Here is a 26527-nt window from a genome sequence, read left to right on the forward strand (position 1 = left end):
TTTTGTGCATAAAACTTTAACACAGTTGTTTACTTTGAAGGACAGCTGATGCTGGGGCCTTTGAGGTCCCTTCCCCTCCTGAGGTTAAAAAAAAGAAGTCCAAATGTATCAATAAGATGTCAACGTAAAGTGAGATAAAAGAAAAAGAAAAAAAATAAGGGTTTTAATGTTTTACCTCATATACCTTTGTACTGGACAAGCATGATCAATAATTTCAATTAATCTGCTTTTAACTTTAGGGGCTTTGCGGAAATGTCTAGTAATATGATGGGAACGAGCTGTTTCAGGAAAAATCAAATTTAAGAAAACATCATTTTCAATGTCAAAACGACATTACACATCCATTGTTTCTTTAACTTTGAACTTGAAACACATTTCAGTACTTGGACATTTTCCCCTCAACATATTCAAAACATCTGTGCGATGATTTATCCGTTTACACATCTTTAAAATGAAATCTTGAATATGAACAAATGCCCTGAAATACACCCATTTTAAAATGTAAATTATCATAGCAAAATCTGACATCTCGAATCTTGAATGTACATTCACTTGATATATGTTATTGATTTAATGGGGACAAAAAAAAACAAAACAAAAAAACATTAACACAAAGAATAAAGAAATACATGTAATGACATTAACACAGATATCAAGACCCCCCCCCCCCCCTCCCCTTCATTCCTTACAAAGACATGAACACGAACACACCATTATTCACATAAAATTATTGGCATGGCAGTCAATGAATATATTCTGTGTTGTAAAGAAGTAATAAATAATGGATGGCGATTCATCCTGACAGTGGTTTTGAATTGGCAAATTTATGTTTTAAACTTCAAGATATAAAGAGTAATGACATTAACCAACATTTTCATTCAATACATCATCATCATCATCATCGTCATCTTCACTGAAAGACAAAATCTCACTTTGAACTGCTCGTACGATCTTCAAATTATTTTCTCAGAGGATTAAATCTGGAACTAGATCTTAAATCAACTTTGAAATCTTTCCAGTATCAGAGATGAAGATTGTTTAGTTAATTTCAATTCAGTGTATTTTCTTAGGCAAAAAAAAAAGGCAATAGCTCATGTCCTAGAAATGGCTGATGTAACAACTTTTCAAATCTAGTGCAATATGTGTGTACATCAAAATGCTCAAACATGATTCCAGTCCATTTTGGAGCATTTTAATGCAAAATGGGTGAGCTATTCATTACAATCTAGCAGTCATTGGGTTTGAGACTCTGGCATTACTAGATTGAAAGTGTAGGTCACAGTTGTGCTTAGACGGTGATGAACAACATTCTCACAAAAGTTACAAACTCTCTCTTCTTCATTTGAGGTGGATCCTAGTTGGATGTAGGCTCCCATACAGTCCAGCATAACTTCTTTCTGATTCTCAACCATGTGTCCTGCCCGGTTTTCAACCATGTGTACTGCTTCTGCAGTTGATCTCCCGTTCCGGTCTTCTATGTCTTGTCTTGTCATTAAGTTGCAACTTGTGTATCGAAGATGAGTGTGAGTGGGGTGAGGACAACTGGACGTGCCTTAGCCTTCATTTCGATTTCATTTAGTTCTCTGTCAAATTCAATTTGGCCATTAATTTTTTTGATATTTTCGGGCAGAGAATTTCATATTCCATCTGGATGGTGCTTGGAAAAAATGAGTTGAGCTGAGCACTTACATGTGACTGCAGGACCTGGCATGTGTGCTGTTTGATTATATTTGTCTTGAGACCACCTACCTCTGTGGCTTCCCTTCGCTCTTTGAGCTTCTGTCATATGCAACCTCCATATAAAGCTTTTCAATTAAAACGTATCTTCTGATGTGGCTGAAGTATGACAGCTTCAATTTCTTGATGGTTGACATGAGCTAGCAGTCTTTAAAGCCTATCAAATTCAATTACTATCAAATTAATTTAATATTAATAATAATAATAATAATAATAATAATAATAATAATAATAATAATAATAAAATAATAATAATAATAATAATAATAATAATAATAATAATAATAAATAATAATAATAATAATAATAATAATAATAATAATAATAATAATAATAATAATAATAATAATAATAATAATAATATAAATAACAATAACAATTATATACAACACATTAAACTGAAAAATTCATCACTAAGTTCATCAAGAAAATGATACCACAGTTATCTTAAACCTTATTACATATAAGAAATTAAACCCTTGCTAACCATGGAAAGTTTCATTCCCCCAAAATCAGTAATACCAATCAAAATTTCATCAACAATGGAAGTGGAAGCATCTCAACATCTAATGGATCTCTCTTTTTAAATTTTTTTTTTTTATCTTTCTTAACATGAAGTTAAGATGTCATGAAACGTCATACGTCTACTTAACATTTGATCAGACTTCAAACATCATAATAAGATATCTAAACTGTTACATATCTAAATAAATAACACATTTATACAGCAATTATTATAACGATATGAGCACTTTAAAATATTTATCTCTTCGGGTCAACAATGTACATTAAACATGTCACACGAAAATGTATACAACTTTTTTTTTTTTAGAGACTTGTATCATGTTCTTTAAACAACACTCTGAAATAGGAGGGCTTCCAATATTTTATGACCTCCTAAAATAGGAGATTAAAAAGGTCAGTAAAAAGGTTATTCCAGATCTGCCAAATATACTGATTTTATCGGTAGGTACATTGGTAGGTGGTGTGGAATTTGGCCAAATTTGGATTTTTTCCCTTCCAGATTCGGAATATTTAAAGAAAAGGTGATAAAATATTATATTTTTGCTCTGAGAATGACCAAATTGAGACCAAAATAGGCTATACCTGTTTTTGCACCACTCCTAAAGCATTTTAAAGTAATGATTCGTATAAATACGAGAAAAAAATCTTGCATTTTGGTTCAATTCAGATTTTTAAATTCAAATTCAGATTTTAAAAAATAATAAATAGATTTTTGTTTGTTTTTTGCCAGTGGCAAATCTGGTATTGTTATAAGTCTCATGTCAGGTGCTAAGAAAGGGTTATGACTTGAGAAACTCATGATCTGAGAAGAACAGTTGCTTTGTCTCAAATAAACGGATTAAGATGACCTCTGATTGTCAAAATGTCGTCCAACATTTTCAGAATTTGTCAGTCATGATAATATGCACTAAACGAATAATTGTTTAACTGAATAATTTATTATTACAATTCAAATGTTCTTTATTGACTACAAATTACAAAATATCAATAAAAACAAACAAACAAAACAATAGCTTCACACAATTAAAAGAACAAACAAAACAAACGTACTTACTTCAACAAAAACAAATAAGACTTTAAATGGTTTAAAGGAAATAAAATTCTGACACCAGAAAAGAAGTCTGCTATAAATTTTACTTTGTCCTACATTTGCATTTGATGAGAAATAAGTCAATTCTTTAATAATAAAATGTAAGACAATTCATTGATTATGGTCATACGGGATAAATTAGATGGATTGTTTATAAAAACTGAGCAACAAAACTAATGTGTTTAAAAAAAAATTTAAGTCAGAGAATCAATCAGTCGACTTTAATAACAATAAAAACGTGAATAACATTACAATTTGATATTACAAGAACTCAATTAGAGTTAAGTTAGAATATTATTTCAATGTGGAATCACAGGAATAAATAGGAACTTCACTTATCTGCAGGTCTGATAACCCAAATTGTTATGGGTTCAATGCTGTCATGGAAATACGCTTAAACCAGGGTCGTGGATAGCTCATACAGTAGAGTCACGATCTCCCCGGCCAGGTGGAGTTGTCGTATCAGTAAGGTTGTGGGTTTGAGCCTCCATCACTGCCGCAAAGTTTTTATTCTCTGTTGTCTTCTGGCATTTTCCTACTCACTACATTTCTTGTTGGAATAGTGTCCATAACAACAATATTAAATCAAGCCCACAAATGTGTCCCAGCAAATATATGCGCATTGGATTTTATCGTGTTGTATTATCATTTTGGTTTTAGTGACTCGTGAACTTTTATTCTCCTAATGCAATAATCACGTCTATATCAATCTCTCTTACTTTATTTGTGTACCATACTTATTTATGATCTAATCCAAACCAATGGTGTCAAAGCTTTAACGCAGAAGGAAAAGATGAGAGCATGTTTTTGAGAGACCCTATTTGTAAAGATAAATAACTCTCTAAATACCAAATACTCCTCAACATTCAACATTAAAGTTGTTCTTTCAATCGAATTCTTGATGCTGAGATAATGCATTTTTGAATCAGTATATCACCTTTTAATTTATCATCCCAAACTTCTCCCAGCCATCTGTCTGTGAATCTTTCAATATGTTATATGATACATTGTACAAAATGAAATAAACATATAATGACAGTATATTTATTCTCCAGTTGAATGAGAAGTAAAATGCATATTGACTCTTGTAATATGAACAAAAGCGCTTGGTGATTGGCACTACTTATTGGTTGAGCAGACGTATTAAATGACAGATCAGAGTTATTTCCCTTTATTCCCAACAATGATAAGTTTCCCATCTTTGAGTCCTGCAAGGATGTGGCTGTTCCCATTGGTTACTGTCACACACTGTATTGGTACCATCAGTTCTACTACACTCATTGTTCGAAGTCTGAAATGATTATGATAATAAAATCCATATCGAAAAACCAACAAAATAAAATTTTTATCATGCCCATTTATGAACATCACGTTTGCAGTTAAACACAATAGTGAACCATCACCAAAAATCATTTGGATCCAATTTACTTTGATAGGTAGTTTACAATTAAAAAAAAAAAATATATATATATATATATATATATATATATTTTTTTTTGTAAGAGAGGGGGAGGGAGAGGCTATTATTTATTTTTCTAACAGTGAATGTTCCAATAATTTGACCAAATCTGAAAAAAATGTTTTTACTTTAATATGATGATGACTCAATAATCACAGAATGTAGAATTAATTCCTTTTCTTCAAAAAACGTTGCTGGAACTGGAAACTAACATTAACCGAATTCATAAAATCATCATGATCAGAATCATCCTGCCCAATCTTACCCAAATATTTCCATGACCATCAATTGTCCAGCCAGGTTTCCAGCCACCAGATAATCTCCAGACATTCGCATGTCACCCAGGCCATAGACCAGAGGCTCGGAGAATAAATGTTTGCCATTGATGGAATACAAATGAAGGGAATAGCGTTCCTGAGTGGAAAAAAAAAATAAATAAGAGAGAAAAAAAAAATGATAGGTAAGCACTCAATAATAGTAACACACACAAAATAATTAAATCAATGTTTGAGCAATGATGTGTATATGTGCGCTTCAATGTGACTATGCATTTATGTGTGAGTGTGTGAGTGTGTAATAATGTTTATGTATGTGTATATGTGTGGACGTGTGTATATGTATTTGTGTTTGCACGCATCTGTGCGTGTAAATTGTGTTTGTATTTCATCCATTCTATTATAATTCTTAACTTTTCAGTGCTCAAAGCCTGTTTACTAAAAGTTGCAAACACGGAACGTTTCGGGCTCAAAACCCTTCTTCAGCCAACAACAAAAATCAATAAAGACATAAATACACTACTAAACTCCAGACAGACGACAGATATATATATATATATATATATATATATTATATATATATATATATATATATATATATATATATATATATATATATATATATATATATATATATATATATATATATACATATATGTATATATATATTTATATATATATATATATATATATATATAAGTTGAACCTAAAAACAGTAGCAACAGTTTAGGTTCAAGTTCAACGTATTTATCTGCAAAAGGTGAATCACCCATCACTGTAGATTTAATACAAATCATGTGGTGACTTTCTCCATTATTGTGTTATTGAGTTGGAAAATAAATGTTTAATGTTTGATTAAATTTGTTGTTGTTGGTAATATCTATGATTTCTGGTGGGAGAGTGTTCCACTCCTTGATGGTTCTTAGGAAAAAAAAAATCTTTTTATATGTGTTTGTTCTGTGTGTTGTAATGGTGAACTTACTACTATATTAATTTCTAGTGAATGTACAGTGTTGTTTTGTCAAACTATCTTCCTTCATCCTCCCTAGATAACAGAATGGAACGAGGAAGAAAACTAATAATCATCTAATCAATAAAAGTATTATATGAAATAAAGAATCACCTGCTGTGGTCGTTTATTGGGACCATATTTTGTTTCCGTGCAGTACAAGACAATGTGTCCATTATCAGAGACGTCCATACGGGGAATGTCAACAATCCATCCTTTCTGACATGGGGCTGACAGTGTCATGATGTAATGGCCTTTCAAAACTGTGTGAATGTTTATTGTGCCATCCTACACATAGGAAAAGAATATTATAGTGTGTTAGTAACAAGGATCGTTTAGGCTATGTTTGCAGCCCCTGCTATGTGGCTTTGTGATATGATGACACTCACTTTAGATTGAGTCCTGCTCTGAGTGGGGCGTAGTCGAGTCCTTGGAAAAGGCTCTTTACTCACATTCTCTCACCATACTCAGGTGTAAAATGAGTATCTGACCGTTAGCAGCTTTGTCTCTGTCAGAAAATTGTAATATCGCCTAAGATGCGTCATGCCTCGTCCTACGTTGTAAGTTGGCTAGGGACTGGTTGTAAAGCGCTTTGCACATGTTTTGTGGATATTGCACTGTATAAGAGCATTAAAAAAATTTTTTTTTTTAGTTCAATCAAAGTAAATAATATAAAAACAGATGTCTTGAAATTATCTTAGTGAAATTAAATGCAGAATAGCTTAAGCCAAAATACTTTCATGAATTTGAAAGACAACTTAACAAACATAAAACTGTAACTTGATATAAGAAAAGGCGTTCTGTACGTATCTTATGTTTAATACATTAAATTGTTTATATGAGAAATAGGGACAATAAATAAAAAAGCAAAATAGTTTATTGACATAGAGATGTAATTCCTTTTTAAAAAATAATCAAAACTTTGTGGACAGGAAGACAACTGAATACTCAACTCTAAACAAGACACTTCATTATTTAAATATCAATAAAATAATTCTTACCTTAGAGGCAGACACAACCACATCCAACTCAGTGGAGATGTAGACACAGGTCACTTCGTCTGAATGACCGTAGAGGGTTTGCATAGGTTTGGGGTTAAGGCCAGTACTTACTCCTCCCTATGGTTTAGAAATATATCATGTTTATTTTTTTAAAGTAGTTGTTGCTGCTACTGATACTATTACTACTACTACTACTACTACTACTACTACTACTACTACTACTACTACTACTACTGCTTCTACTACTACTACTACTACTACTACTACTATTACTCCTACTCCTACTACTACTACTACTACTACTGCGACTATTACTACTACTACTATTACCACTACTACTACTACTACTACTACTACTACTACTACTACTACACTACTACTACTACTACTACTACTACTACTACTACTACTACTAATAATAATAATAATAATAAATTAGTAATCTAAACTATCAGGAAACAAGGATTTAAACCTTGGGTATTTGAATTAATTTCGTCACTGACTGGGTGATTAGTTCCACAGCAATAACATAGATTATATATCAAATTATTGTATGCTAAAACTCTGATAAATTTGGGTGCACCACCCACCTGCTGTATAATTTCCCAAACCATGCAAGTTGTGTCCCTTGATCCTGATACAAGGTGGCGCCCACAGTTGTCCAAAGCCAAACATGTAACAATATCTAATCAGAAGAAAATGACATGAAAAAAAAAATATATATATCAACATAAAACGACGGTAGGCAGTATATTTAAAAATGAAAACACATAGTTCTGATATCTCAAATCGTCAAATGTTAGACTTGACAAACATATTGCAATGGCCTCTTATCTGGTTTACCCGCTGAAACAATTAGGGCTTTGCAAGTGACTCAAAACAACACCGCTCAAGTCATATACAGGACCAGAAGATATGAGAGAAAACCCCGGTTCTGAAATCACTACATTGACTTCCAATTGCCTAACAAATTGAATTCAAAGTAGCTCGCATCATCTACAAATGCTTACATGGACAAGCTCCTATCAAATCTCTCTTAAACGTCAATATACCATCTAGAAATCTTCGATCCTCGATCTCCATTCAACTCGAAATTAAGTCAACATCAAGATCAAAATTTTCCAACAGATCGTTCTCTACTGCAGCTCTAAAAATCTGGAATTCTCTGTCTTCCACAACCAGAATCTCTCCAACTCTTAATTCTTTCAAGTCCAATTTAAAGACTGAACTATTTAAAATAGCTTTTACTTAATTTAATGTTCTTAATTTAATGTTCAGTGTTGTACTTTTTATTTTATTTTTCCTTTGTGAATACAAGTTTTATTGTCAACCGCCTAAGAGCATGAATTCATGGAATATGCGAGCTATACAAATGATTAATTATTATTATTATTATTATTATTATTATTATTATTATTATTATTATTATTATTATTATTATTATTATATAAGCTTGATCTTTAAATATGCTATGTATATTTCTTATTCACCTTAATCAAAAAGATTCAATGAAACCTCTAACATAAATATCAATGTGATAGCAAGCTGCTGCTAGAAGCTGTGGACTGTAAAAAGCAATAAACAAAAATGAATAATATAACAGCTTTAAAAAAGATCAAAATACCAAATATGGAACATTTCGGGCTCAAAACCCTTCTTTTTTTGAAGCTGTTATATTAATTTTTGTATATTACTTTTAACATAAATGTCAATGTTCATGGAATTCTTTAAATAATACAATGGAAACCAACACACAATTACTATCACACTGTTCTACCTACTACCCAACATGCTTCTTATGGATTTTTGCACCTTCTCATTTCTCAATACTTCATTTCTTAGCACATTCCGTACAAAACTAAATATGATTTTGATGGTATAACATTTTGACATTTATGTTTATCTCCAGGCCATTTGATTTTCTTTCTTACTTTTGGATAGAAACAAGAGGAGAAAACTTTGAGCAAATTTCCACATTTCTTTAATATAGTCAGTTTACAGAACAAAATAGTATTGTATGAATGCATATTATAAATTATGATTCTATTTACTGCCTGTTAAAATACGAAGTGAAAACAGATCCTTTATTGTTTTCAAATCAATGAATTGCATAATATCTCTATTTGACCGGGGCCATAAGAATTAATGTAAAAATAGAGTATTTGAAATAAAAAAAAAAAAGAAGAAAAAAATCAAATCAAAACACACACAAACACACACAGACACATACAACCAAACACGTACACACCCACACACACACACACATACACAACCCCCCCCCCCCCACACACACACACGCATATACACACACATCCACCCACCCACAAACACACAGACACACACACATACACACACACACACACACATACACACCCCCAAAAAAATAATGAAGGAGAAACAACAATCAACATACCGATATGTCTAGTGATGTGGTTGACCATCCTCATTTTGCCAAGATTGACTACATGTAAGCTGTTGTCCCAGAATCCTGCTACAAACAACAGCTTGGCATCATGGGACACCACAAATAAGTTGGTGGACACACGGAGTCCTGGACAGAAAGGACCTCCTGCTCTTTTCTTGGTTCTAGAGGGGAAAAAAATGATGCTTTTGTGAAATAATTCATGTGATTTTTTAACAGGAAAAAGGTTTTAACTTTGCAGAGGAGATGCTACCAAGAAAAAAATGTTTTTAAGAAAATAAAAGTATTGAACACAACTGAAAATAATTGATGTCTGAATTAGAGAAATTTTAATAGAATGTTGAATACCTTTTTTTTCTTCTTTTTCTTAAATATTATTTTGAAAAAGTCCTTGACATAAGTTTTCTTTCCTACAAGATTGAATAATACATAAAATTATAAAGAAATATCCTCAAAATTAATCTATAACAAAGTAATATCGATAATTGTGAGGAAATGTCCTGAGCGTTTTGCTCTTTGGATCAGAATGGAGGATCACAGAAAGTATCATCCAGAAACTTGAGGTATTCCAAAACAAATGTTTACGACAAATCTTTAAGATCTTCTGGCCTAATACAATCTCAAATGAGGACCTGAGAGATAAAGCAGAGACGGAGTCTCAGGAAAGTCTCATAAAATAAGAAGATGGCAATGGCTGGGGCATGCCTGTCGCAGACCTGATGAAGCACTGGCAAGGAAGGCTTGCGATGGACTGTAGAGAGGGACCTAAACCAGTGAAGTCTGTCTCTTGAGAAGGCCCCAAGAATAGCAGCTGACAGGACCAGGAGGAGATCCCTTGCATCACCTCGTGCCAGCAGGGAGAGGATTGAGTGAGTGAGTGATTGTGAGGAAGAAAGAAAAAAAAAAGGAGGGACTTACTTTTCATTATTCATGGTGAAATCCTTGTCAAAAGTGTAGAAGTTGGCGACAGCTTTATCAAAGGGAAGCCATCCATGAGTACCTATGACACCATCCTCTGTCACTGTCACCTGGTTGACGCAACAATTGGTCATAATTTATTTTGGTCACCATTGAGTTATATTGACTATTGCCCCTGTCCCTTATGCGAAAAACGATAGACCACTTTCACAAATGTAATAGGTGTAGTGTATACGGGTTATTTGTTATGATTTTAATTAGGTGGTGGGGGGTCAAGTTTTGAAAATTATTTTATTTCACCCAAAAATGCACATACAGTCCAGTCCAGATAATTCGAAATCTGATTAACCGAATTTCTTTTAAATCGAAGAAAATACGATGTAATGAATTATTTTCTTCTTTTCTATATAAAATATTCATGGTTAATTCGAATTCGAACAGTCGTTATTCTCTTTAATCGAAGTGCAAGAGCTTGCCCTTCACTAAAAAAAAAAACTCGGGAAGGTCATAACGAACTGCCTGTTCTCCGTATCCACCCTGCCACGCGTTTTAATGACTGAGCTGACTAATAATAATAATAACTAGACCCCTGAGGCATGTAATAGCGTGTTGTTCCCTCTCCGTCCCATCCGCCCTCTCTCTTCTTTCTCCAAATTGACCAGCTGTCTCGCGCCATCCCTCTCTCCTTCTCGCGCTCTCATCACTAAGACTAACTTGTGGTCTGCTGGCCGCTGGCTAACAAAGGGGGTTGGTTATAAATAGATCTAACACACAGTGATAACCACAAGCTGACCAATACACGGCACGAACAATCATAGGCCACACCCCACTCCACGCGTTTCTCTTTCTCCTCTGTGCTGTCTTTCTTTATTGATCGATGGATCTAGATCTAGAAGTAGAGGGCCTGCACAGCATGCAGTGTTAACTACTACTCTGTGCTAGCCCAGATAAACTACAGAGGGGAAATGGAAATTTTTTTAACAAAGAATTTAAAAGTAAAGATCTTATTCATAAAATATATGATGAGTTGAAAAATTAAGATCTCACAAAAAAAAATCGCAATGTAAAAAAAAACAAACAACAAAACAATAAAACTAAAACTCATCAATCTAATCAGTGTACCGTAAGTGTAGATGGTAAGAGGGAAACCCCCTTTTGTCAGGGGAGGTAATATAACCCTGATACCTGGAGTCAGGTTTAGTTATTTCCCTTGTTTGGAGACAAATCGAATTCTGATAAATAGAAGTCATTTGCTTTTCCCACCCAATTCGAATTATCAGGACTGCACTGTACTCAACACTATAAAGCATTTTAATGTGGTAATTCATATAAATAAGGTTAAAAATCTGCATTTTGGATTGATGCAAATCCTTTCCTTCAAATCCCAATTTTCCCCCCTAAACTATACAAATTTTTGTTAGTTGCCTACAGCAGGTCTGTGCTCATTAAATATTCATTCACTCAGTACACCTTATTGACAATTTACAACCTTCTGACCCCAGAGCCAATGAAAGGTGTACACTGATCATGGTAATGACTAAAGTTGTGTAAAAACAACAAAAGGTTAAAATTCACAACTTAAATGTTAGAAAAAGATTGAAAGTTGATATAATATTATTAACCAGTTCATTGCCGTATTCTGGAAAGACATGTATTTAAAAATTTGGCCACAAAACTCGTCCTTCAAATATTGATCAATTTAAATGACTTGATTGAAGAGCTCATGAGGTCCGTCCCAAGTTTAAGAGTTTTTGCCAAAATATTTGAAGGATGAATTTCCGGGCAAAATTTTAAAATCTGTATCTTTCCAGAGTACGGCAGTAAATGGGTTAAAGACCTGAAAAAAGTGTGTGAAAAAAACGGTGCCAGACAAATTAGAAAGAAAAATACAAGAATAAAAAAACTCCATAAAAATCAGTCTTCCTCGACTGGGGATCAACCCTCAGACCTCCTGATTACTGGTCAGACGTGCTACCGCCATTACACCACAGAGGTTACACGACAATTGGGATGATTTTAATGCTTACATTCTTCATAAGGTACGGGTTTCTGCTCTTAATCCTCGCTTGCGTCACAAAACACAAACATTGAACACGAGAGGACGAGGAAGACGACATTCAAGTAGCTTCTTTTTTATTTTGAAAACATTTTTTACTTTAAAATCTATATAAATCTGGATGTGCCTGGTTCAACACACAATCTCTACACTGTGTGGTCTTGGTGAGGTCACCTCGCACTAGCTCACTTTGCTATGCTACACAACAATTTTAGTCTTTTCTTATAGTAAGAAGACAAATTTCCCAAACGGGATGAATAAAGAGAATTTCATGAGTTTATTTTATCACCCTAAATGGTGACCCTTGAACGACAGATAAATTCAACACAGTCAGTACTAACCAAAGTGTCTGGCATTCCTTGCTGTAAAATTGACCTTGACTGACTTTTGGGGATAGTCACAAAGACCAAGGGGTCAAGGTCATTAGATACCTGGATAGAAAAGAAAATTATTTCGATTTATGGTCTAGACTTATTCAATAAAAGAGAAATATATTCTGTACAAGTATAAAATCACAAATAATTACAGTGGAATCCTGATAAAGTCAACATCACCGGACCAGAAAGAATGGTTGGCTTTAAGCAAAGTTAACGTTATCCATTATCAGTGGAACACAAACACATAAAGAACACAAAATTTGGTAACAACAAGAAGGGTTGACTTTAAGCAGAAGTTGACATTAAGACTGTTTATATATATATGGATGCCACTGTATAACAATTACTTACAGAAATTCAAATAATATTTCATTATTGCCAATTCAACAAAACCATTTCAGTCAGTAACAAGTAGAGAAAGAAAACTTGAATTCAAATTGAAATAGATCAAATTTTGACCAAAGACTGGGTGTAAGGGGCAGCGTGGCTCAGCGGTATGGTCTTTGCTTCCTACCCAGAAAGTACCGAGTTCAATCACCCGCTGCCGCACTGTGTGGCCAAGTCACCTCGCCCTAGCTCAATTTGGTCACCTGGGTTATTCCAGTCTTCCCTTGGAATAGATCCTAGAGAAAAATCTCCCCTATGGGAAGAATAAAAGGAATATTATTTATTATATTACTATTATTATAAGTTCAACAAACAATCAAAACTTACTTCCACAAAGAAGGGTCTGAGCTCATTGGCAAAGTGGAACACACTTATGGGTTTGCCGTTCTTGGTCAAGCGTGCTACCGCTTCTTCATGCAACAGTCTCTTGGGATGAGGTTCCTAGACACGGATGTAAGAGAAGAATAAGAATTAAACTTGAGCTTTAAGCTTTTGTTATAAAGCGCAACATCCACTAAACGTGCTCAAAACGCTTTACAAGGGGTCCCCTAGCCTGTTAGACGATACTGTATTTTTTTTCCAACAGAGAAAATGCTGCTAACAGCCAGGTCCTCATTTTACACTTGAGTACGATGAGAGAATGTGAGTAAAGAGTCTTTTCCAAGGACTCAACTATGCGCTGCTCAGAACGGGACTCAAACCCAGGATCTTCCAATACAAGTGTCAAAGTACCAGATCACATAGTTGCACAATAAGAAAGAAAAAAAATTGAAATATTGATCTCTCAATCTTTTTGGTTTAAATGTTTTTAGTATTAAAATATATGATTTTACTTCACATTAACTATTTTTGATAAGCTATGAGAGACAGTTCGAAAATTGGTCTTTTTTTACCTTCAACAACTGAGAAGGCGTCTGGCCAAAGTTGCTGATCATGCCTTCGACTGATGCCCTCTCGACTGGATCTTGAATAGCATCAAGGTCAACAGCTCCTGGAAATCAAGGGGAAGGTGTGAAATTTAATTTTTAAATTGTGGTCTCCAGATTAGATACGGTGACTGCCTTTTCTTGTTCTGATGATAGCACTATGTACAATTTATGCGATTTTAAAAAGTGACCTCAAAACAAATTATTATTATTATTATTATTATTATTATTATTATTATCATTATTGTTTGTTTTTTGTTTGTTTGTTGCTTTAGGTCTCTTCCAACACAATTGAGGTTATATGAGAGACCGCTGAAACAAAAAAACAAGCAATCTAACAAAAATAGTACAAATGTAAATCAAAATCATAACCTAAAGATATCATAAGCTAAATTATAAATAACCAAGAACAAACAGGCAGAAGATTTACAGAAAAAAAAAATATCCCCTGTCAAAAATACAATCACAAACCAAAGAAGCAGGATAGGCTAGGCTAGTAAAGAGAAGAAGAAACGACATCACTATCGGATCGTACACCCATGCGAACATCATAGGTATATGATTCAAGGGTGATGCTCCCATCCAACCACCCGCATTATTATTGTTATTATGATTATTATTATTATGATTATTATTATTATTATTATTATTATTATTATTATTATTATTATTATTATTATTATTATTATTATTATTATTATTATTATCATTATTACTATTATCATTATCACCATCCTTATTATTACTATTAATATCAATATAATTAATGTCCTCATTATGGTGATGATGATGATGATGATGATGATGATGATGATGATGATGATGATGATGATGACGATCAGGGAAAGAGCTGGAAATAACAAAAATTCAGGGATGGGAAACAAATAACATGAATTTCAAGATAAATTCAGGAAAGATGAAATAGCTTCACTTTGACATATTTGATACAGTGATCTCTTTAGCCAGAGTAAATATAAAGCTGCTCTAAGCTGTGTGGACTATACAAAGTATTGAACAGAAATTAATACAAAAGCTGGAGAAAAAAAAGAACAAATTCTTAACGTGGAACGTTTTGAGCTCCAAACCCTTTCTCAGTCAACAACAAAACAATTAAAAGTATAGCACATATCATCTGAAAAGAGAGAGAGAGAGAGAGAGAGAGAGAGAGAGAGAGAGAGAGAGAGAGAGAGAGAGATAGAGGGAGAGAGAGAGAGAGAGAGAGAGACAGAGAGAGAGAGAGAGAGAGAGAGAGAGAATAAGTCTCTGCGCGGATACTGTGTGGATACTGTGTAGATGAACAGAGACCTATTCTCCAGTCTATTCATTGAGTGAAGTATTATTGTTTTAATTGTTTTTACTTTTGGCTGAAGAGGGATTCTGCGTATGAAACATTCCATGTTAAATATTTTGTTCTTTTTTTTTAGTTGTTATATTAATTTCTGTTAAATACTTTTTAGTAATCTCTCGAACATCTGATTACACTGGGTTACTTGCCTTCATATGTACAATAGTAGAATACATTCATTGCCTCTTCGGCCGCCAGTCCTTTTTGTTTGAAGCCAAAAATGAGATCAATCCAATTGTGTAGGTTTCTGGACACATACTCGCTCTCCTGTGTAAATGAGTAAAAGTAGAAATCATGTGACAGGACCGGTACTGTGTGACTCAATTCACTGATAGTTTTTCCTGTTTTTATTGGTTATGATATGCACCAGGCCACACACTTAGAAAAACCTGCCTGCGACATCACAACACAGGCTCTGACATGGAGTCCCCAAGGAGGAAGACGACCAGGATGGCCAAGAAATAGTTGGCGAAGAAGCACAAGGATAGAAATCAAGGAGAGGTTGTTACAAATAGAAGCAGGTGGGGAAGATATCCCAAAGTAGAGTCAAATGGCGAAGCATTGTTGATGGCCATGCTCTGACTGGAGTTATGGGCTTAAGTCGAGCAAGTCTCTGTTGCTTGATTTTTGCAGAGAGAAACTAATAAACAAGACACGCTTTGGCATGGAATCCACAGGAAAGAGAAGAAGGAGATGGCGGGCCAAGAAACAGCTGGAGGTGTTCAATTCTGGAGGAAATTGAAAGCCATTGAACCCTCTGGAGAGAGCTGGAAAGGTCGTCCCTGGAGAGAGAGGGATGGAGAAATGTTGATGGCCTATGATGCTCAAAGAGCAGCCCAAAGTATTTTTTTAAAATGTCAGATTCATTGATTGATGCATTTTTATATTTGGATACAAAAATTGCACCAAAAAGAAGACCGGGAGGCCAAGAAATAGTTGGCAAAAGAGCACTGTAGAGGAAGCAAAGATGGGTGGATATACACATGGAAGCAGGTGGAAAAGACAGCTCAAGGAAGAGCTACATGGTAAAGCATCACTGATGGCCTATGCTCCAATTGGGGTTAAGGGCTTACGTAAGTAAGTGGGTCAACTGAGGGAAATACAGAAAGCATGATTGAGAATTGCTTTGAAAATGTAAATCTATAGTAATTGTACTAAATATAATATATGCTTATCAAAATAGGGGGTGAGATAGTCAAGTAGTTTGGCACTGCACTGCAAACCTAAGGATCCCATGTTTGAATTTAGCTTCTGGCACTTATGTTCTTTTTTTTGTTGGGCAACGTTAATTTGATTACTTGAAGAACATGTGCGATTTCTGTTGATATCAGATGTTTCTTTGACGGATTGCCTATATTCCTTCACGGGATGCCTCAGCAACTGAATTTACAAGGACATGCAGAAAGATGCTTAATCCCCAAAAGAACTTGTGTTTGACTGAGGCTGTTACATACCAAAGCCTGACGATGTTTGTGGATGAATTCCTCGGGGGTGCTAGCCCATCTGGGCAGTGTAACATCATTCAATTCCTCTTTGGTGATCTGGAGTTTTCCTAGATCAAAACCTGGAATGTGCAATGGGGGATATGATGATGGTGTTTGTAATGATAATAATGATGACGATGATGATGACGCCGACAACAACAATGATGATGATGAAATAAAGCAAAATATACATTAGCTCAATAGAATCAATACAAGTGCTAATGAAGAAAAATTGAGTTTAAAGTCAATTCAAGAATGCCATTGACTCAGAAAGCATTTTTCTATTATGTATGATTATGATGAATGATACAGGATAGTATATAGCTTGTTTATTATTTACCTACAGTTATATGAGTTTCAAATTTTTCTATGATGTGTAATTGTGATAAATAATGTGTATAAGATTGGTAACTAGTATAACTATATATATAAATTGGTATCAAATATCTGATATATATGGTTTGTACTTTGCTAATGTTTGATTCACTCTTGCATTGCTGTCATTTAGGTATTATCTTTATGGCCTGATTGAGATTTGCAGCAATATTTTACTTTTCTTCACCATTACAGGATATTTAAAGGTCCAGAGACCTACTCAGCCCATATTTATAATATATGATATATATATATATATATATATATATATATATATATATATATATATATATATATATATATATATATAAATTAATTAATAAATTCCCTAACATATTTTAAAGCCGAAACGAACGTTTCCATGTCCTTCATTTCATCAGTCGGCATTTATCCGTAGAATCATATATATATGATGAGTATACAACATTTTACAAATCTCACCCTTCTCAATGAAGGCATTTATTTTAATACAAACTTTATAAGTTAAGTTAAAGATTCGGTTTTAAGCATCAGGGTCACCCTAGAACAATACAGATTTGAGTCAATTGGTCACAATTAATCTGATTGACCCACCGTTGGAGTTGACCAGAAACTCAGGCAGGTAAAAAAATTCTGGGATGAGCTCCTTGACGTCATTAGGGTTTTCCAGCAAAGAGGAAAAACTTCCAGGAACGGAATAGAACTGGCGATCCGCTACATCAAATCTGGTGGGAGTGGAGTAGAAAGCAATGAAATCTTATTCAAATCTTGAGACACATCTCTTTCTGTGATGCTTAGTCCCATGATAATGATGATGTTTGTGGCCATGTGGTCTAGTGCTATGACACCCACTTTCGGATTGGAAGGTCCTGGGTTCGACCCTCACTCAGTGCATTGTTGAGTCCTTGGAACATGCTCTTTACTCACATTCTCTCACCGTACTCAGGTTTAAAATAAGTATCTGGCCGAAAAAAATTGTAATATCGCCTAACAGGTGTCATGTATCGTTCTACATGTTGCTGTTGGTCAGGGATCCTTTGTAAAGCGCTTTGAGCACGTTCAGTGGATATTGCGCTATATAAAAGTTAATTATTTTTTTTAATGCTGACAACCAACACACTTATAATAACAAATACCAAAATACTCAACAACATTAAAAACAAAATGTTTAGGTTGGTGTTATAAGAGAGTACTAATCACTAAATACAAAAAAAAAAAAATCAACATATAACAAAAATAATTTTCATTTCACGTCTAAACAATCATTTACTTATCCAGAAATATTAACATAATCCCATCAGCTATATGTTGCAGATAAAATCCTGTGCTTTTATTATGGTCGTGAAGTGATGATCGCTTGTATTTAAGAAAAGTTACTTCCATCAATTTTTGGTTAATGATTGACTTAGTCAGCTTTGGTTTATAAAGTATTTTAGTTGGAATTATTTTGAGTAAACTATTGTGGTGTAAACTATTGTTGTGGCGATTTTGTAGTTGAATGAATGAACTTAGTGTGATAACCAAAATTATTGTAAAGCACCTGTGAGCACTATTTGTGGATGACGGAGCTATATTAAATAATAATAATAATAATAATAATAATAATAATAATAATAATAATAATAATAATAATAATAATAATAATAATAATAATAATAATAATAGTAATAATAAATAATAATAATAATAATAATAATAATAATAATAATAATAATAATAATAATAATAATAATAATAATAACAACAACAAAAGCACTGACTTCCCTCCTTGTAGCTGTATGTGTAGCGTGGTGAAGGGTTCCATTCTGACCATATAATGCATGACACTGGCTGCGTTACTGTAGTGTGTGCCGTAATGGAACTTTTCTATGATTCCTGATGGATCCTCAAATGTCTCAAACCTAAAGGAAATGAGTCAGAATTGAGATATATCAAATATATCGGGAGCTACAAAAATAAACAAACAAACAAAAAAGAACAACAAAATACTGATTGTGCGTTAGGAAAAATTAAGATTAAGATTATTGTTTATTACCATTTTGCAATTGTTCCTCATTTTAAAAAATGTCTAATTTATTCGGTTTTCTCAAAAATTGTTGTCAGTGTTGCCGCTGACTCGTGGCCCATTGTAGAGTGATAAGCACATTAATGAACATTGTGATATATAAAAACTCAGGTTTTGTTTTATTTTTATATTTCTTATTACAATATTAGAGATTGTAAATAATTGTTTTGCATATAATCTTCTTCTTCTTCTCCTTCTTCTTTTTCAAATAAACTGAATGACTTAGTCAAAATGAGTGTTACTGGGGTAACCCTCTCCTTACCACAAACAGCAAAATCGTCACATTTGTTATGACACAATGTGCATTTTTCTTATTCAGATTTATTTTATACCTCACAAACTTTGAAGAATGATCTTTGTTTAAAGAAAAAGAACATAAAGTTGTTTTGTAGAGTCCTTGTTTGAGTTTAAAAAATCATTTTTTCTTTTGGGAAAGCCTGCCATTTTGGGAAATAGTGAAATAGATCAGTAAGGAGAGAGTTAATGCGCATCTCCAAGAGTGAAAATAATAAAAATAGTCTGCAGGTCTCAATATTGCTCAGAGGCTTCTTGCAAGCAAGTAGGTTTTTCCATAAGAGGAAAGAAAAATGAAGATCCCAAACTGAACAACCCCAGTCACATTTGGTTTCTTTTAGAATGTTGTCATGAATTATGTCATTAGATTTTAGTGGTTTTGTTTGTAATTCAAAAATCCTGATATTTATCTAAATGAAATTCCAATATCCCTTTCAAGTAGTGTTAAATAAACAATTGATGCTATGTGTTTAAGTAGAATACTCTCAACATCCACAAACCGGATATCATTTGCTGACACACAAAACTGTGTGTAACTATAAACGTTTAGAGTCTCATTGATATGATTCAGTGAGAACTAATCATTAAAATGGGTCTAAAAACAATAACAAAGAGCTGAGTGACATCAATTTTGTTCCTTCAATATATCTCGGAAAAAAAAAAAATCTTCCTAAATATTGTGAATAATTCCATTTATATTAATCGGTATCCTTACTTTTCTTTAACTTCTGCTATGTTTTTGGGGTTTAAAATCCCGACTGGCTTGGTCAGATCCCTGAAAACAGCCTCGTTCTCCAAATCAAGATGGGAAGACTTGTAGTCGACAAGAATCCATGGAAACTGTCAGGAATGAAAAATTGTGAAACATCTTTACCTAACATTGATGAGAGCACATGAGTAAAGATTCTTCTCCAAGGACTAAACATCATGCTCCCCACAGTGGGACTCAAATTAGGGACTTTCAGATAAAGAGTTGGTTGTCATACCATAAGACCACAAAGTCGCACCTTTTTAAAAGTCTAACCTCTTCACAGCTTGTTTGCAAAAAGTATCCTTTCTTAAAAAAATATAGCATTGTGGAGAACATTGTGCTTATTTGAGTCAATAAAAAAATTGATACGGCGCACAACTCTACTGAAAGATTTGAAAATTAGAAATGTATTTTTTACAGATAGATAAACAGATAACTTGATTTCCTTTTATAAAAAAAGTCAGTTTGAAAGTTCGTTGAGTCAAACAGATATCATAAAATATGTACCAACGACGACACTTGACTCCCAAAATCAACCAATTTCGACACTGTAAAAAGTTGTCAGTTTGCGTCATCTATTTATGACATCAAGTATTATTATTATTTCCGTTGTGTTGTGGATTTAGCGGTGATCAGTTTTGTTCTAATTGCGTGTATGTTTGTTTGTGTGTGTGTGTGTGTGTATGTGTGTATGTTTGTGTGTGTGTAGTGTGTGGTGTATACATGTGTGTGTGTGTGTGTGTGTTGGCATTTTTCAGCAAATCGTGGCATTCATAGTGATATTATTCACTTGATCAATGAAGGTATTTCAGTCGCCATTTTGATTCTTTTTTTACTATTAGGCTATTGTGATTTGTTAAGTATTGAAAGGTAGTGCAAAGAAGTCCCAGAATTGTTTTTTTTTACTATTAGGGTTAGCTCGAGAGGTTAGTCATAAGTGTTATTAAAGGTGCTAGGGTGTTTGTTTTTCCATAAGTTAAGTAAAGGGGAGACATTCTGAAAGCTCCTACATCCCCAGTATTCTTTAAATTTGTATTTTCACCGTTGATCGTTCGTCAGGCGTTTATTTATTCAATTTGTCATGATTTTTTCTATTATTAGGTTTAGCTCGAGATCGGATGATTTTTTTTTCCTATTATGGTTAGTCATAAGTCTTATTAAAGTGCTAGGGTGTTTGTTTTTCCTATTAGGGTTAATTAAAGCTACTAGGTTTAATTTTTTCTTGGGGTTAGTTGAGGGAATATATTATTAAATATATTATTGGGCCACACAGAAAAATCAACCGAAGATATACCAAATTACACAGACAACGTTGTTTACCAATCTGCCCTCATTAAATGATGGTGAGTACAGTATCGAATGAAAATAAGTCTTTCCCCGCGAAATTGCGGGCTTTTTACTAGTTTAACAAAACTGAATATAACAGCTTCAAAAAAGAACAAAATACCAAACACGGAACGTTTCAATTAGTCGTCGATCCGGTTTTTTAGAAATGAATTTATGTTTTAATTGGTTTTTGTTGTTGGCTGAAGAAAGGTTTTGAGCCTGAAACATTCAATTTTGTTCTTTTTTGAAGCTGTTAATTCATATTTGTATTCCTTTTACAGTCCACAGCTTCTAGAAGCTCAGTATCACTTTGATTTGTTAGCATTGAGAGTTTCATTGCATGAAGCTTTCAAGGTTTAGAAATATTACCAGATGATTTTGGGAGAAATACAGGGATGCCATCAAAGTTGGACAGGGAAAAATGGAAAGTTAAGGTAGAATTCAGTGGTGGACCATTTGCCTCATAAGCAAAATGATCGATATCAGTCCCAGTTGTAATCAAAATTTTATCAAACCTCTCTTTTCATCCAACATGATTGGGTAGCTGGGTCAAATGCATATTGCAGAAAGTACTTTATGATGAATTAGGATCCTATCCAAAGGGTAGCAAGCAATAGCTCCTTTTGGGGTTTTTTTATTTTATAGAAACAGAGATAAACTCTGGCTACATGGACCTTATGGATTTTTCTTCTCATATGTCATTTGAACAAATAGAGGAGATATGAGGCCAGTCATGGTGTTACATAGTTTAGCTATATTATACCAATGCTTACCACAGGGTACTGACTCAAATCGTTGTACGTCCTTCCTGCTATTGTGTTGAGTTGCATCAAGTATTCAAAGTTGGATATCTCGCGATTCACCCATTTCTGGTGAAATAGCAGAGAAAAAAGTTTGATTATAGGATTTTCCCACTAAAAGGAATGAAGGCACACAATCTCCATGTGCGTGCATAAGAAGAAGATGGAGTTTCTTGTCTTAAAGTTGTTTCATACAATTGTCTCAATAACTATTTCATCTATCAGCATCTGATTTTATGTCAAATTCATAAATTTCCAACTTTGTTAATAAAACCGTGACTCAGCATTTGTCTTAGTTGATTTGACCAATGCTTAGCATCGGCTTCATCAATGATTTTTGCTTTTCTAACTTTCTAGATCTTCAAAGTGCAAAAGCTTAATAATTTGTAGAAAAAAATTATTTACAAAAATGTCCAAGTTGTCAACCGTTTAAAAAAAAAAAAGAAGAAAATGTTATTTAATAAGAAACACACATTGGTATGTGTATTCATTAATAATAAGCCAATAAGGAAAGTTGGGGGGGGGGGGGGGGGGTGTGAGTTTACCCACAAAAAATGAAATAAATTTTTAATCCAATTAAAAAAAAAAAAACAACAGAAATTAGTGTTAGCTGTGACATAATTCATGCTAATACCAACACACGATAACACCCATCATCATTTGGCTGAATAAAAGAAAATCAGCGATTCACCATCCTCAAGATTATTTTAAAAAAAAAGATTTCGTGACACCGTTCTCAAAGAAGACTGTACCTCTTGACTTCTCAACACTATATGTGACCCACAATGTCAATCTGGCAAAATGCCCAGATAAATTTTGGAATTTAAGTTGTTTTTTTAATTTTTTTTTTACAGATAAAGAAAACAACAAAACCACAATAATTATACTTAAATGAGTTTCATTTATATCAAATTCATAATTTAGGATTTTAATTCAATTTCCAGTGTCAGAATCACCATGACATTAAGACTGGATTGGGATGGCGTGTCAAATACGATTCTAACAAATGTATTAATTAGCAATCAGCGCCCTAATATACTATTTTTTAAATGGAAAACGATCTCTTTGTAAAAATAAAATTTCAGAATTTCAACTATTCTCGTCAGACTTCTACTATGCCATGGCTGTGTCAGTCATGAATAAAGAAATGGACATCAAGAACATAATAATAATAATAATAATAATAATAATAATAATAATAATAATAATAATATAATAATAATAATAATAATAATAATAATAATAATAAATAATGATAATGATAATGATAATGATAATGATAATAATAATAATAATAATAATAATAATAATAATAATAATAATAATAATAATAATAATAATAATAATAATAATATAATAATAATAATAATAATAATAATAATAATAATAATAATAATAATAATAATAATAATAATAATAATAATAATAAATAATAATACTTTAATCATCCAAAGGGAATTTTTTGTACAGGCGTGTTGAACAGACATGATAATAAGTAAGTAAATAACTAGGTGGAATAAATATGTATAATGTGAAAGTAATAAAATGTGTAAATTGATTTGTATATTGAGTGTGATAAATTCAAGTAAATAAGTCAAGATCAGTGACAAAAACTTGAAATATATATATATATATATATATATTCTTTAAAGAATTGAATAAAATGCGATGATATTATAATATTATTTTGTATAAGATCAAAACTATATAAGCCTAAGTAAGTTCTATTCTTTAAATTACTTAAGCATGTATATATAGTTATGTATTTATCTCATTGCAGAAGCATCACTGGCAAAACTGAACGTCTCGGTCAGTGAATAACCCGCATTTGCTTGACCTTGAATGTATACTATTAAAGCAAAAGTCATGCAAATCAAATTTGATAAAACTTACCTGAGTCAAACCAGAAACTCTCAAAAGGTCAGCAGGAGACCTTTGACCTTTGTAGCTGAGGTTCATAGGACGCAGGCTGATAATTCGACTGTATATCTTGTTTCTCATAGCCTAAATAATCAAAAAAAAAAACAAAAAAAAAACAAAAAAGTAAGCATACCATTTGCATACATTCCAAAAACAAAATCATTAGTCTTAATGTTATCAAAAATTTTAATAAATATTGAGCAATATTAATATTCTTTTAAAAATGTCCCATGAATATGTAATTAATGCATATGTATATGTATCAAAACATAGATTATCAAAATCTTTTCTCACTTTTACTCATATTAATAAGCTTTATATCTTTTAGGTATCAGAAAAAAAATCTAATTCTTCCATCTATCCAAAACACGGTTTCTTATGAAATGACAATGGAATACCTTGTCAGGGAAATTGATGAAGTAATTTGTCTGGTCTACAAAGAAGAGTTCCAGGGCACTTCGACGCAGATTATATCTACGGAAATGAATTTCTCTCAGTTTGTTCAGGGACCATTTGAAGTCCTCACCCACTGTAAGTCATGAGAAGAAAAGTATAAAAGATACAGTTCATCAGATTTATTTATAGCCACGAACCCATTCGTTTCCCCTAATCTTAAATAATATATGTTGTAGTTGTCACAATATAGATTTTGGTTTGTACATCCGTCTCTCATCTGACACCTTTTGTATTATCCAAATTAGACCCAGCCATTGAAATACTCTTTTGCCTAAGTGAAGAAAGTAACTCAAAGTAAGTTTCAAAGCATTGCAGAAGCCCATATCAACTCTTGGTCCACAGACACCAAAGATATAAAGAATTAAATATTTCATGGTATGCTCTGAGAATATAATATGAATTAAAAACATTAAATAAATAAGAAATGAGTGACAAATATATACAATTGGTGTTTTGTTTGTCAAAACGAGTATAATAGTAGGTAATAACTTCAATTCCTTCAGTCAATCCATAAAAAGTCAATGGAAAAAAACATACTGGTTAGATATAAAAACATTTCGTTTAACACATCATCTCCATGGTTTAGAAAAGACAGAGGAAAAAAAAAAACCCTTGAAAATTTGGAATTGAAAATGACCCTCTGATTTTTGGCCTTTTATAAGATAACCAGTAGCTTGATTTTTGCCTGGGTAAGGGTTGTCAGATTGTTTAATTAATGTCTTTGTATATTTGGTTAAAAAATCATAACAGGCTTACAGGTGACTTTTGTGTTAGAAAGTAACTGAGGGCATGGTGAAATCACGATCATCCTTTATCCAGTTTTCATGGCTTTATAAGGCAGTTTGTTGTTGTGTGTGCGTTTTATTTTTTTTTAGAACTATTGTTCTGCATTTTTTAATGGAAAGAATCAATGATAAAAAACTGGAATATTAAAATAGAATTGTGATTAACCCCTGGCATATCTCATTGGCATCCTATATTTTTCCTATTCAACAATGATGTCAAACAAGTTTTCATATATCTCCTTAGGCTTGACTGTGGTCATAACATACACAAATAAAGAATTTACCTTCATCTTTGTGTAGACTGCAGTCAAAGAAGTAGATGTGCGTAGTGGTGAGCTCCAAACGACCTTTGACCTTATTCACCAAGGTCACCAGGTCACAGTCAGTGAATGTGATCAGCTTCTCCTTTCCAGTGTATTCCTCAACTCCAGTACTGGAAAAAAAGAAGAATTAATCATTAGTTGTCCCTAACAATTCAAATATATGAATTGAAAAATTTCAAAACAAGATTTTATAATTATTAAATCTAATCTTGTTCACTAAGTAATGATTGGGTAGCTGGGTCTGTTAGATCTTGTGGAAAGTACTTTACAGGAGGCTAGTGTCCTACCCAAAGGATAGCAAGCAATCGCTATTGTCCATTTCGTGCTACACAAACCGGGACAATCTTCAGCTCTATGGACTTCATGGCTCTGAAGGAACACAACTCTCGTCAACTCAGCTGTGATTGTATGATTGGGTCTGTAGTGTCCTATCCAAAGGGTG

The 26527-nt window shown here is 33.1% G+C and overlaps 1 protein-coding gene across 1 annotated transcript in view; it reads right to left on the reverse strand.

Moving 5' to 3' along the window:
• Positions 1-2325: 2325 nt before the first annotated feature.
• LOC144959013 (neurobeachin-like protein 1) overlaps positions 2326-26527 on the reverse strand; it is an 80390-nt gene continuing 56188 nt past the window's right edge. Inside the window, exons 45-63 of the mRNA XM_078891342.1 lie at positions 26047-26195; positions 24920-25050; positions 24495-24605; positions 22575-22670; positions 20440-20564; positions 19126-19266; positions 17960-18090; positions 16982-17091; positions 15677-15794; positions 14150-14247; positions 13584-13697; positions 12834-12923; positions 10437-10546; positions 9510-9682; positions 7687-7781; positions 7097-7213; positions 6210-6383; positions 5077-5225; positions 2326-4643 (exon numbers count right to left, since the gene is read on the reverse strand). Of these exons, the coding sequence (XP_078747468.1) occupies positions 4514-4643; positions 5077-5225; positions 6210-6383; positions 7097-7213; positions 7687-7781; positions 9510-9682; positions 10437-10546; positions 12834-12923; positions 13584-13697; positions 14150-14247; positions 15677-15794; positions 16982-17091; positions 17960-18090; positions 19126-19266; positions 20440-20564; positions 22575-22670; positions 24495-24605; positions 24920-25050; positions 26047-26195 (2362 nt within the window). The 3' untranslated portion in view covers positions 2326-4513. The remainder of the gene's footprint in view (positions 4644-5076; positions 5226-6209; positions 6384-7096; positions 7214-7686; positions 7782-9509; positions 9683-10436; positions 10547-12833; positions 12924-13583; positions 13698-14149; positions 14248-15676; positions 15795-16981; positions 17092-17959; positions 18091-19125; positions 19267-20439; positions 20565-22574; positions 22671-24494; positions 24606-24919; positions 25051-26046; positions 26196-26527) is intronic.

The sequence above is a fragment of the Berghia stephanieae genome, chromosome 13 (genome assembly GCF_034508935.2).
Source record: "Berghia stephanieae isolate SIO BIC M18660-M18661 chromosome 13, UCSD_Bste_1.3, whole genome shotgun sequence".
Taxonomy (NCBI): Eukaryota; Metazoa; Mollusca; class Gastropoda; order Nudibranchia; family Aeolidiidae; genus Berghia; species Berghia stephanieae.